The following is a 12,414-nucleotide window of genomic DNA, read 5'->3' as shown; positions in this document are numbered from 1 at the left end:
CTGTTTCTCATACTTCTTGGAAGTTGTGCATAAATGCAGTTGTATTCATCCATCTGCTGCAGTCCCATCCTGGAGAAAGGGGTTAGAAAGGGATTTGTGCCCTCTTGTGCATCTGTCATCCTGAAAGCATTCAGGTCCTGCTTGAAGACCTTTCCTGCTTTCTCCTCCGCTTACAAAGCAGTGGAGAGAGGGAGAGAGAGAGAAGAAGAGCATCTTAGGATCAAAACCCTGGAGTTAGGGACCCCGGGGGTCTAGGTTCACTTTCTTTTTTCCCACCGTTGTAATCTTCTTTTGTGGATTTAGATAAGTCATTCAGCGTCGTTGCGCCTCAGTGTGCCTTGTGTAAAGGCAAAATAATGAGCCCTGCTTTCTGCTGCTTGCATCTGCTGGGATTTTCCCGAGTGCTGGAGCAGACCTCCCACGCTCCCTGAGGTGAGCCGTGCTCGCAGCTGCCGTGAGCACGCACACTCGCACAGCCTGATGTGGCAGGCTGGCGTGGAGATGGACCTGGTGGTTGTGGCACAGCCACCTCCCCGCATCTCTCTGCGCCTCTGTCCCGCCCGTGGTGCCCGAGGAGCTGCGGCCGATGCTCCTGGCTGCTCCGGCGTGCGGCGGCCGAGGGCTGGCTCGGTCCGTCCGCGCTCTTTGCTTGGTGATGTTTATCATGTCTGCTGCCTCCGAGGGAGACGGGAGGGTGGAGGGGTGTGGGGAAATTCTTTGAGCCTTGTTATCCCTACAGTAACTATAGACTTTGGCAGGAATGCGGGTGATTAATTTCAGGTCTGTGGGCTCAGCTCTGCGCTGGGTGTCTGGGAGACAGCAGCGTCCCCTGCCCCGCTCTTTCGCCAAACCCTGTGAATTCAGCTCGCCTAAGTAAACACTACCGAGCCGCTAATCACACGCTCTGAAACAAAACAGCACTTCACCTCGGGATCTGGGCAAGATCAGACTTCCCTCCCTCCCTCCCTCCTGCCCTCCCCTCTCCGCCGTCCCCTCCCTCCGTGCCCCCTCCCTGCTTTTCCCCTCCCTCTCGCCGCCAGCAGCCGAGCCGGTCCCTCCGATCCGACCCGGCAGCCTCACGCTGGGGCCGCTGCCGGCTGGGGCTGCCCGGGAGCGCTCAGCCCGTCCTGCCGTGCCCTGCCGTGCCCTGCCGTGCCCTGCCTGCCTGCCCAGCCCCGCCGTGCCCCCCGTGCCCCCCGGCCCGCTCCCAGCGCCGCCCCGACCCCCAAAAGTTGTGCGGAGCGCCGAGGATGGGAGCGCATCTGCAGCCGCTGGCCCTGCGGCTCCTGGCGCTGACTTTCCCCTTGGTGGCGAAGGGTTTTCCCGACGAAACCTTGGAGAAAGCCGCGAAATCCGAGGGATATTGCAGTCGGATCCTGCGAGCCCAAGGCACCAGGAGGGAAGGGTACAATGAATTCAGCCTCAGGGTGGAGGGCGATCCAGAATTTTACAAGCCTGGAAACAGTTACCGGGGTAAGTTGGACATCCTCTGCATCCCCTGCTAGCGATAATGGTGAGGATAAGTGGCTCTGGAGCTGTAGCGTGTCTCTGCCTGCCATCTCCGGATCCCTCTTGGCGTGTGTGTGTGTAACTGTGTGGGTTGAGGCAGGGTAATGTACCCCCACGCATTACTTTATTGGGGATGCTTCCATGGCAAGTGAGAGGAGTTGGGTTTCAGTGTATCACTTTACTCCCAAGCATTCCTCATTAAGAGGAATTTCCTTTCCTTGACGAACCCTCTCTACAGGCTCAGCGCTCGCACAAGAACACAAGTTGCAGGGATGCAAAGCACACTCTTCCCCCGTCTACCCGCTTCTGGGGGATTTCTTCCTATCCCTTTAAATATAACCCAGTGCATGGGAGAAGCTTTAACATTCAGCAGGAAGGAGAGGAAGCTGGGAGCTAATCGTTCTTGCCCTGAAATATGAATGTTAATATAATGAGTTAGCATATGGGCAAACATGATGCAGCATACTGCCAACTTCCCACATTTTCCACTTATGTTTATCCCACCCCTGGGATTTTTTTTAAAAATTATTATTTTTTTTTTTTTTGCCAAAGAACAGATGGTTCAAACAGGAAAGAGGCAGAGACAGTGCTAAAGACCACTGTAAATAAGAGATGGAGGCATTCGTTCTTCCCTGAGCATGTCACATGCAGTCCTTGGAATGAACTTCCAAAGCACATTTGGGTGTATTTCACTAATTAATAGGCAAAGAAAGGTTTTGGTCACTTTTTCTGCCTCACTGTATAATGTCTTCAGAAATAAACCTTCTTGGAATATACTGTTACTCTTGTATTTTAAAAGCACTTAAAAAAGAACTTGGACATTTTTGGGTACCATAATGAAGATACTTTTAGGGAAAAAAGATATTGGGAGATTCTTCCAAGTGTTTCTTAGATCCAGGGTAAAGAGCAACTCTTTCCCATTGCATGAACATGGGAATCCTAGTATATATAGGGAGAAAAAAGTGTGCATTTAGCATAATCATTGTGTTTCTTCAAAGGCTGAGATGTACATCTGCAGCAGTGGTTCACCTGTTTTGAGCCCCAGTCTGTAACTTTGCATGCTATTGATTCGATTTTTTTCCCCAAAATTCTTTTTTATTTAACATGATGTGAGGAAATGCACATTACTCACAAGCTGGGTAGCTGTTCCAGACATTAGGATTAGTACCTCGAGTCTGAAAGATTTCATGTGGCATGTCAGCTTGATACATCTACTAAGCAGGACAAAGATGTGCCAAGTTTTTTGATAGTGACAAATGCGAGCGTTCTTTAAAAGTTTTGGAATTCACTTCTCTGAAAACATTACTGGACACTTTCAGTGATCTACCAAAGAAGTTTCTATTGCATAGAAATGTAGGAAGAAAGAAACTCCCAGATGAATTAGCAGAACTAATTTTCTGGAGATATTAGGTGTTGGCATTGGGAACTCAATTAATAAAATCACATTAGGCCATTATAGCTGCTTGGACGTGAGAAAATTACAGCTAATAGTCAAAAGTTAAAATGTAGAACAGAATATGTGCCTACATTTCTCATCCTCAGGACTGAAGTATTCAGGTGGCACACTGGGGTATGTAGATTGTTCTTTAAGGACACGTTCCTGAATGCTTGAAGGGACAAAAATAAATATTGCTGTAACATAACAGTAGTTAAAACTGACAATCTACAGAAAGTTCTGAGAGCTTGCTTTCTAAGCCATTTGTACAGTCCAACTGGAACTTTATTCCTGTTTTATGCAAATGATGGAAAATCCAACTAATAATTAAAAAAATGAGATATCTGACCGGTCTGTGGGGTTTTGTTTGTTTGTTTGTATTTATTTACCTCCAAATTACTCTATATGCAACATGGCAGAAGACCTCGTCAGCACTGGATCCAGATATTCCTGTTTCCATGGCCCCTGCCTGAATTGATGCATCTGGATCCTTGGCACATTCCCTAGTGGGCTCTTGGAATAAACTAGTATTTTCAAGGTGGATAACACAGGAATTATCTGTACATGCAAATGTGGTCCACAAAAGCCTCAGTGTAGGGACATCCATTTATCTTCATGCCATCAGTCGATGTGACACATCAGACTCCCAATCAAGAAGGAAGAATCTCAGCACTCTTGCAGTGTGGGAATCAGGAGACCAGCATTCACAGCCGCTGTTTGGGGGAGTTTTTATGGCTCCCCTGCAGTTATTCACCTTTAGATCAATCAGAATCCATTTGCCCTGAGGGGGAACGCTGGGGGGATCTGTGTGTAAGGAGCTGTGAAGTCCGGGTTTTCCATCTCTGGAGCTATGGTAGAGAACAGCTGCCCTGGGCACTGAATAACTTCTCTGGGTGGGTATTCGCCTCCTGTGCTTGGCAGCAGTAAATAAGAGCACGTTCTTTTGTCAAACAAATTAAAAATATCTCCCTGTAGGACCGGGTTGGTGGGCACTCCATCCTAGGGTCAAGGTCCTATCCTCCCTGCTGGGTACCTTCGACCTTGATGGAGCTGCTCTCGCTTCCACTGAAGGGCAGAGTTCTCACTGCGTTCAGAGGCACAAACGAGCCTGAAGTTTGGACGGTGATACAGGGTAATGGTCCTTGAAAATACTCAGTCCTGGCTTTATTGATTGTAGAGTTGGATTAATGATTGCATGAGATTTCCATGAAAAAATGAGGTAAGTTTCATGCTATTAAAATGCAAATAAACTTTCTTCTACAAAAAGGCAGTAGTGTGCCCATTTCACATGCTAACATGCAGTAGACATGTTTTCTGCTGTGATATCGTGGAGTTATTATTCTGATGAAGAAAAGGAGTACTAGACTAGTTATAATCCTTACATACACATTCTGTGTGGATGCTGTTTCTGGTTTTAATGGAATTTCCACTTGTAGGTCAGTTCACTTTCTCAGTTTTTGAGGAAAGGCTCATTTAAGGTGTTGTGCTCTATTGCATTGCTTTGGGGACTTCTCTTCTAAGCAATGTTGAGTCTTTTTCTTTCCATCTCCTTCTTCCCCCCTCAATGTGCAAACACTTTTCAAACAAGCATTCATTTTGTAACTACATTCCCACGTCTCACAAAATACGGGTGAAATTTGGAACGTGTGTTTGTCGGTACTTGTGCAGTGTACAACACAGGATGTGCAGTTGTGTAAGGTGAGAATAGTCAGATTTCCTGCCTGAAACCAAAGCAGCAACTGCTTTGATCACCCCACCTTCAGCTTAGGACACTGAGCAAAGAGAAGCATGTTGAAGGCAAGGCGTGTGCCAAAGTGCAACTTGTAAAGTAATTAGAGATTTGCCGGAGGGATGGAAGCAGACAAAAGTAACTGCTGATATGTAATCTTCCCTTTAAAGTGAAATCCTTAACTCTGGGGCTTGCACTGAGATTTAAGTGATCCTTGCAGGAAGTTTATATCAATCAGTGAAAGTTAATTAGTGTGAAGGCGGTGTGAGCAGGACACAGCTGTTGTTTAAAATAGCAGAGTTTAGCCCAAGAACTCTCAGCTCTTATGCAACAAAGAGCGGCTCCCTTGCGGAAAACAGATGTGGTCTGACAGCTTCCCAGCGCTGGCCGTGCAGGGCGAGCCTCTGCCGGGCTGGAACACCCAGTCCAGAGGCAGCGACCCCAGGACAAGCTCGGGATCTGGGACAAACCCCCGTGCTGCGGTGCCACCTGAGCACACGCATGGGTTCCGAGCACTGACAGAAGCCTTCCCAGCTCAGGTGTTCCCCGGCGTTCTGGCCTACCGAAGCACACATCCCTGAAGGTGTAAACCCCAAAGCACGGACCCTAAATCCCCCGGAGCCTGCTCTGCTCGGGCGGCTCCGCGCCCTCCCGGTCCCCGCCGCTGGCACCGCGCTGCGGAGCATCCGCGCAGGGATGGACGCGGCTGAACCCTCGGGCTGGGCTTGGTTTGCTCGGCTTTTGGGCTGGATGAGTTCCCGAGCCCAGCGGAGAGCGCAGCTGCCTGGATGCGGCTGCTGAGTGAGCAGCGCGGGCTGGGGGAGGGCGGCATCCCTCCCCTCGGAGGGAGCGTGGGTTTCTGCGGGGTTAAAATGACTGCAACCGCAGCAGGGGTACTGCTAACCCCAGGCATTCAAAAACTATGAGTCAGGCTTTGGAATTGCCTTCCTTTTCGCCGCCTTTTTTTTTTTTTTTTCCTGATGTTTCTGCAGCGTTTCACATCTTCTCTGTTTTATAGGTAGGGGTTTAGAATTTTGAAAGCTGTTTGTAACTTTGTGGGGAAAATGAAAACCGTTGAGTCAACTCACAGCTGGATTCTCTGCTTGCTTGCACACGTATTTAAGTATTTCTGGTGTAACCTTTAACTCACAGTGATTCAGAGTCTTTAATTGCATATGATATGGGGAAAATTTGTTGCATGTAAAAGGCCTTTATGGCAGTTAATTTCTAAGAATCACTGTTCAAGCAGGGGTAATGTGCTCATCTCTGTTGAGCAGTGAGCTGTTCTCAGTTACTGCAACTGAGAGGCTGCCTGTGGGTTTTCATTTAGCCAGAGCTGCAGAAGTTTGCAAAACTGGACTAGTCATGTTAATTATTGGGCAGAAAATGAATTGGAGCAATACATAGTAAAGTAAGCAGAAATTTTAATGACATTATGTTGCTATCCTATTTTGGAATATAATACGTGACATTTTCTTCCTCCCCTAAAATCACGACATTTAAGGTCATCATAACATTCCATGGAATGAAAAGTGTGTTGGGGGACTTGCTATTGTGCCCCTCACTTCCCCAGATTGGTACAGGTGTTTGCAGGTTCATAGGCCAAAGCATGGTACTTACACAAAAGTTTGAAAATTGAAATAAATTTCTCCAATCCTTGTTTTTTTGTTCCACACAGAGTCAGAAAAGTTAGGTATTTGTACAAGCACAGTGAGTTTTAGACCCCAATACAGCTGAATAATGCTAGATATTTTCAAATAGCCTATTTTATATTTTTCTGCTACTGAATTTCTAGATCAAAGAGCTCTCCATATGTTCCAAATGAACTCTGGGGCATATTTTGAAATCCATATCTTTTAAGGGCAATCTGTAATTTTTAGCAGTGTGATTCAACCCCTTGCAGCCTATTTGTGTGAGAGGGAGTCTCTTGTGGATACTCTTCTGTGGAGCAGCCTCGGTAGTTTTAGTTTGCTCTGAAAACTGTGGGTGGTCTTCAGTTTTTATTGTGCCTGTCAGGGCTGGAGAGTGTGACAATAAAGTACTATGAGCGACTCTGTTTGCATTATACTTAAAGTAAAAGCTACTTAAAACATTAAGTCTTCTGTCTCTTTTAGTTTAATTCTAGAATGACTTTTTTTCCCCCCCCTAGAATTTACCCCTGTTTCAGGAAAGGATTTCTATAAGTTGTTGAAGAGAGTTTGGTAGTTTCAAAAGCCCTGCCTCAAAATTCTGCCTCATTCTCTCTTTCTGATAGTGTTCAAAAGATCCTCAGCTGATGAGACCCTGAGGTTATCTCAGCTGGTTAGAGCCTGGTGCTAAAAATGTGGCTTCAATCTCTGTAGGGGCCATTCACTTCAGAGCTGGACTTGATCCTCGTGGGTCCCTTCCAACCCAGAATATCCCATAATTCTGTGAAGTCAGGTGCAGCTGGGTGGTGAACAAACACATCACACAAAGCTGTCTTGCACTGGCAATCAAATCAGGGATTTAATCCTGCTGCTGAGGGTGGTAAAATCAGATTAGGCAGCATCACATTACCTCTGCTCTGCTGGTGGATCCAGTGCTGCCTTCCTGGTCAGGACAGGTGTGTGAAGGAGGGTGTATGGGATTGGTTTGGCAGTCAGAGCTGGCAGCACAACCTTTAGGGGTCAGCTTCAGCCAGGAGTTTAACTTTGTGTCCTGTTTTGCCCTGAGGATGAAGCAGAGGAAGGATATTTTGAGATCCCCCGTTTCCAGAAGCTGGAGTGCTGTGTTGAGTGTAGCTGAGCTGGAGCAGGCAATGTGGTCATCTGGCATTACAGACAGAGAGACTTTCTGTGCACTAAAATACTTTGTCTGTGCTCAGAACTGGACAAAAAACAGTCAAATATTTAGGGATGCTCCTTTACATTTAACTCCCCAAAACAAACAAAAAAAAAACCCCAAAGCATAAAAACCCCTTGCACATGTGTCCCCAGCCCCAAACCACCACCAAAACAATCCTCCTGTAGATCTGAGCAGATTACCAATCTGGTTTTAAAAAAAAGTGTGGGAGGGAAGAAAAAAGCTGAGGTATTTCATGCCAGTGTGTCTCAGTTTATGTGGGAACTTGGACTGAACATTTTGTATTCTGGCTGGCTTGGCTCCCTGTTGTCAGTGCTCTAACTTTGGTTAATGCCAGCTCAGAACACACACCTTTCAAGCTGTGAAATGATATGCAGGTGGCTGATTTCACAGCTAATGGTTTGTTTTTGTTATTTCTCTGTTCATCACACCCCAGTGACACTTTCTGCTGCCACTCCTGCCTACTTCCGAGGGTTCACCTTGATCGCCCTTAAGGAAGGAAAAGAAGGAGACAAAGAGGAAGACCATGCAGGATCTTTCCAGGTGAGAGAACTTTCCCTGACCTGCACCCTCTGGAGTCTTCTTTACTGTTTGCCTGGCTCAGAGGGAGGTGTTATATGCACAGCAGAGTGCAGACTGTGTTTTGGTAAGCATAAATGTTTGTGGGTGTTGACACGAGGACACATAGCATGCTTTATATTCCATAGGTGTTGAAGGAGGCAAGGCTCCTGCACCTGGACTGCAGCTTGCCTTCCCTCTTTCCTGCAGTTAAAAATGAGCAACAGTTATTTGAACTAGAGCCTAGGACACCTGAACCTTTTATCCAAAGTGATTATAGAAATGGTTCTATTCATATTTTGGTTTTTGTGTTTCTCTGCCTTGATATTTTTGTCCACTGAGAAGTAGAATATGACTCTAAGAAGTGTTTACCATGGCTGTAATGACTGTTTTATCATTCATAAATTAGATTCTGCTGTTTTATTTATGCTCAGTAGTACTTTACTTAATGAACACATTCAGTGGGATGAAATGTTTGTTATTAAAAGGATTAGAATCCAGAAGGATGATTCACAAACTGGTATTTTCAGCTACTCCACTTCAGCTATTCCAGCAGGGAATTCTGTAAACTGAGAGTATATATAATATTTATGGAAGAAGGTAGAAATGATGTATGTAGGTTTGATTCTCACATGAGGTATTGAATTGTATTGATTACAATTTACAGGATGTGTAATAATATTGATAGTAATTTTAATTGTGATTGCTAGGTGAAGATTTCACCTGCATTGGGTTTCAAGGTTTTCAAGGGAAATACTCAAGTACTCAATTTTGGTGATCTGCAAGGAGACAGAAATTAACATATTTTCTATATTTCTTCTATATTTTTGTATATAGCAAATATGATGTGCAAACTCAATAACTAATTGCCCAGTTTGCTTAGAGGCCTCTGTTTGGTTTTCATACATTTTGTAAGAAAATCTAGAATCAGTGAGAACTTCTTTGAGGTTGGAATAGCTCCATCTTCCTTAAAATGAAACAAATTCCTATTTGGGAGAAATCTTTTTTAATATGTACTTTTAATGAGGTTGGGTTTTTAAAGAATAAGCTAATATTGAAGGATCAGCTACTGCTAAGAAGTAGAAATAGTGATGCTTCATCTATTTTAAATATAGCTTGTCACCATTAATTCCTTCATTTCAGTTGTTAGTATCTCTGTGGCTGTGGCTAATGGGAAAAATTTGGCCTGAGTTTTGCCTTTATTTCTAATTCACAATGAGAAACTCACTAAGCTTTGCTGAAGTTCAGGGGGATTTTGAAGCTGGCAGAGTGGGAAACAAATGGAAATTCTATATAGATGGATTAAAATAAAAAAAGCCCAGTGGATCTCAGTGGAGGGAAGATTGTTTAATTAGCTGCATTGTATGGGTTGCAATCTGGACTTGGTGTTCTTATGGGCAGGTGGGAGTTTCAAAGGTTATCCATAACTAAATTGGTGTATCTGTGGTTTAAACAGTACTCACCGTGCTCATCCCACGTTAGCACAACTCCCTGAAGTTTATTCAGATGGTGTCTGCCTGTTCTGCCTCTGTGGGTACAGATGTAAGATTCTCATTTAAGAATTCAAAGAATGCTTGCAGTGGTAAATACAGACGTCCCTTGTACCACGGCTGGGTGGTAGCAACCAGGAGAAAAAAGATGTTTGTTTCGAGTGTTTGCACTGTGTTTTTATTAGAAAGTGAAGATGCCAAGGGTGGCTGAACAGCTGTGCAGAGTAAGAAAAAGCTGTGTGTGTACAGTAACGTGGATGCCACTTGCAGTTCTGTTTTCCCCGTGTTCAGATGGAGCATATGTCATTCAGCGATTCACACAGTGCAGCAGAACTCGGGGAAAATTCCTCAACAGTGGCACGAGGCTAAATGCTGCTTTTGGATGACACCTCTACCTCCATGAGGAGACACACCCACTGCTCAGAGCCTGGTCAAAACAAAGCACTGCATGAACAAGAGCTTCATTGGCATGAGAAAACTTCCCGGTTGAGCCAATGGATGGGATGAAAGGGGAGCTGACCAAATCCAAATCGGTCTTTCCTTCCATGACTTACAGACCATGAAACATTTGATTTGCGCGCCTCAGGCTGTGAAGTGTGAGTTACAACAGGTTTCATGGAGAACACCTGACTGCACTCTGTGCTCACTCTGGGCCATAGCCCAGGTGTCGGACTGGCCAGCAGGGCAGTGCCTCGAAGCTCTGTAAAGGAGCATGTGGTGGTAAAGAAGGGCTACCATGGAGTTTTTGGCATGGATGTAGTACACCTAGGAGGGGAAAGCACTGTTCTCAGGGGTCACAGTCCGGCTGGAGCAGGGAGAGTGCTGCAGCCCATTTGTAAGCAGCTGCTGTAACCTCCTCATGGCTCATTTGCTCCTGTGTGACTCTGCAGGTCACCAGCTACAGTCAGTCTTCATTAATCATCAAGCTGCAGGGTTGTGATCCTAAAAACAGCACAGCTGTTACAATTCTTGGTTGGGCAGGTATTTTTTTCTGTACACTTTCTGGTTACCCCTGTACTTGAGACCTTTACAGATGTGTGGTGTGGACTCCACCATCCTAAATCTGTTCTCCTCTGAGACGACTGAGTCCTTAAAATCTGATTTTATTGTTTGTTTACTTAATGTAGTCAAACTTCCTTGATTTTTTTGTCCTTGTAGTGCACACAGGACACAATCCAGCCTTAAAAGAAATCACTTTGTCTCCCAAAAACACATGTTAAATAGCTAAGCTAAATATGGCTGAGGAATCCATGAAGTCAAATTCAGCCACAGAAATGTGGGGATATAGAATAGGGCTCTTCCTTATGCCAGTAGTAATTGTACAGCTCAGTGAGGCCCTCTGACAGCTTTGGGTATCTGTCCCGTTGGCCTCTTTACACAACCCATTCCCAGCTCCTGTCATGCAGACTGCTGATCCTTCTCTTTTGTAATGTTTAACAACAGTCTGCAAATCGTTTGGAAGGCAAATTAAACCCCAGGGCAGCAATCACCACTGGCTGACTGCAGGAGAGTGTCTGTGCAGGCCATTTGAATCAACACATGTGTGCAATGTAATAGATTTGGTCAGATAAATAATGTACAATATTAGAAATGTAGCGCTGAGCCTCATCTCCTCTATCTTCCTTGTTCTCTCAGGAAGGATAAATATTCCAAGGAAATTTTTGGTGGATGTTTTGTCAATCTGTACTGAAGTTTTCAACAAGAAGAACAATCTCTCCAAGTTTAAATGCATCAATATATTATATTTAATAGACTATTTAAGGAGAACTTTGTGAATCTTTTACTAACATCCAAACTGAGTCTTCACTAATAGTAGTTAAATTGCTCTCTTATGAAATTGTCTTCCTAAATTAAGAATTTTCTTGCTGCATTATGAAGAAGGCAGTCTGAAGATTCCTTTATTCCCCCTCCAATTCCAAACACACTCTACCTGTTCATTATTCAAAGTTTCATATTTTCATTGTAGGCCTTCTCCTTCCAGCTGTGCTTCTTTTTCTGCAGTCGAGACTCCAGTCTCACATTCCTCAGAATTGTACACAGGAGTCAGTCTGGACTCTCAGAATAAAATCACAGAATTTGGATACAGTAATCCCTAGAGTGGCACACATTTGTGGAGTCCCTGGTGTTCAGGAAGGATCTTTTCAGTCTGTGTTTTTTTTTAATATTTTTTTTTTTTTTACTGTAGAGCTTCATCCAATTTATCAAGGAAGTTATGGACTGCAATCCTGTCCTTCAACATGCCATTCATTCCTCCAAAAGATAGTACTATTATTGAACATACCTGATAATTGAACACTCACTATAAATATATATAACATATTTAAAAATTAAAACAATAACTATAAATATTAACAAAATATTATACAAAATATTTTATATAAATATATATTTTATACATTTTTATAATTATATATTAGGCACTTATATATATTTATTTATATATACATTATATATATATATATAAATTTTTATATATTTATTTTTATATATTTACATATATATTTATTTTTATATAATAATATATTAGGGACTCAAAATTAGGCACTTCCTTCCTTTGGCATAATCACTTGTTAGATTTGTATCTTGTACCTGCCTTTTTGGTGATAGTTTAGTGTTAAATGCCTTCATCTTAGTAGTTGTCCTGGGGGTGTCCTTTTTGCCTATTTTTTGCTCTAGAGTGAACCAGAAAAATTCTTAGTTTAGGCTGCTGAACTTAACGACCCACTTGTGCAAAAGCCATTTAGGAAAGTGAGCAGGCACAGCAGCAGCAAGAATGAAGGTTTCATTAAAGGTGTGGCATTTATAAGAGTTTGAGGCTGTCCTGAAGAAGAAAACATTTAAGGAAAATAGAAGTAAGGCAAGTAAGTGGC

General features: G+C 43.9%; 1 protein-coding gene across 1 annotated transcript in view; it reads left to right on the top strand.

The window, feature by feature from the left end:
• Positions 1–1,185: 1,185 nt before the first annotated feature.
• The window catches only part of SPON1 (spondin 1), a 181,737-nt gene continuing 170,508 nt past the window's right edge, over positions 1,186–12,414 (top strand). Inside the window, exons 1-2 of the mRNA XM_068194719.1 lie at positions 1,186–1,473; positions 7,933–8,039. Of these exons, the coding sequence (XP_068050820.1) occupies positions 1,251–1,473; positions 7,933–8,039 (330 nt within the window). The 5' untranslated portion in view covers positions 1,186–1,250. The remainder of the gene's footprint in view (positions 1,474–7,932; positions 8,040–12,414) is intronic.

Source organism: Anomalospiza imberbis, chromosome 6 (assembly GCF_031753505.1).
Source record: "Anomalospiza imberbis isolate Cuckoo-Finch-1a 21T00152 chromosome 6, ASM3175350v1, whole genome shotgun sequence".
NCBI lineage: Eukaryota > Metazoa > Chordata > Aves > Passeriformes > Viduidae > Anomalospiza > Anomalospiza imberbis.
This window is presented reverse-complemented; position numbering and strand designations above follow the sequence as displayed.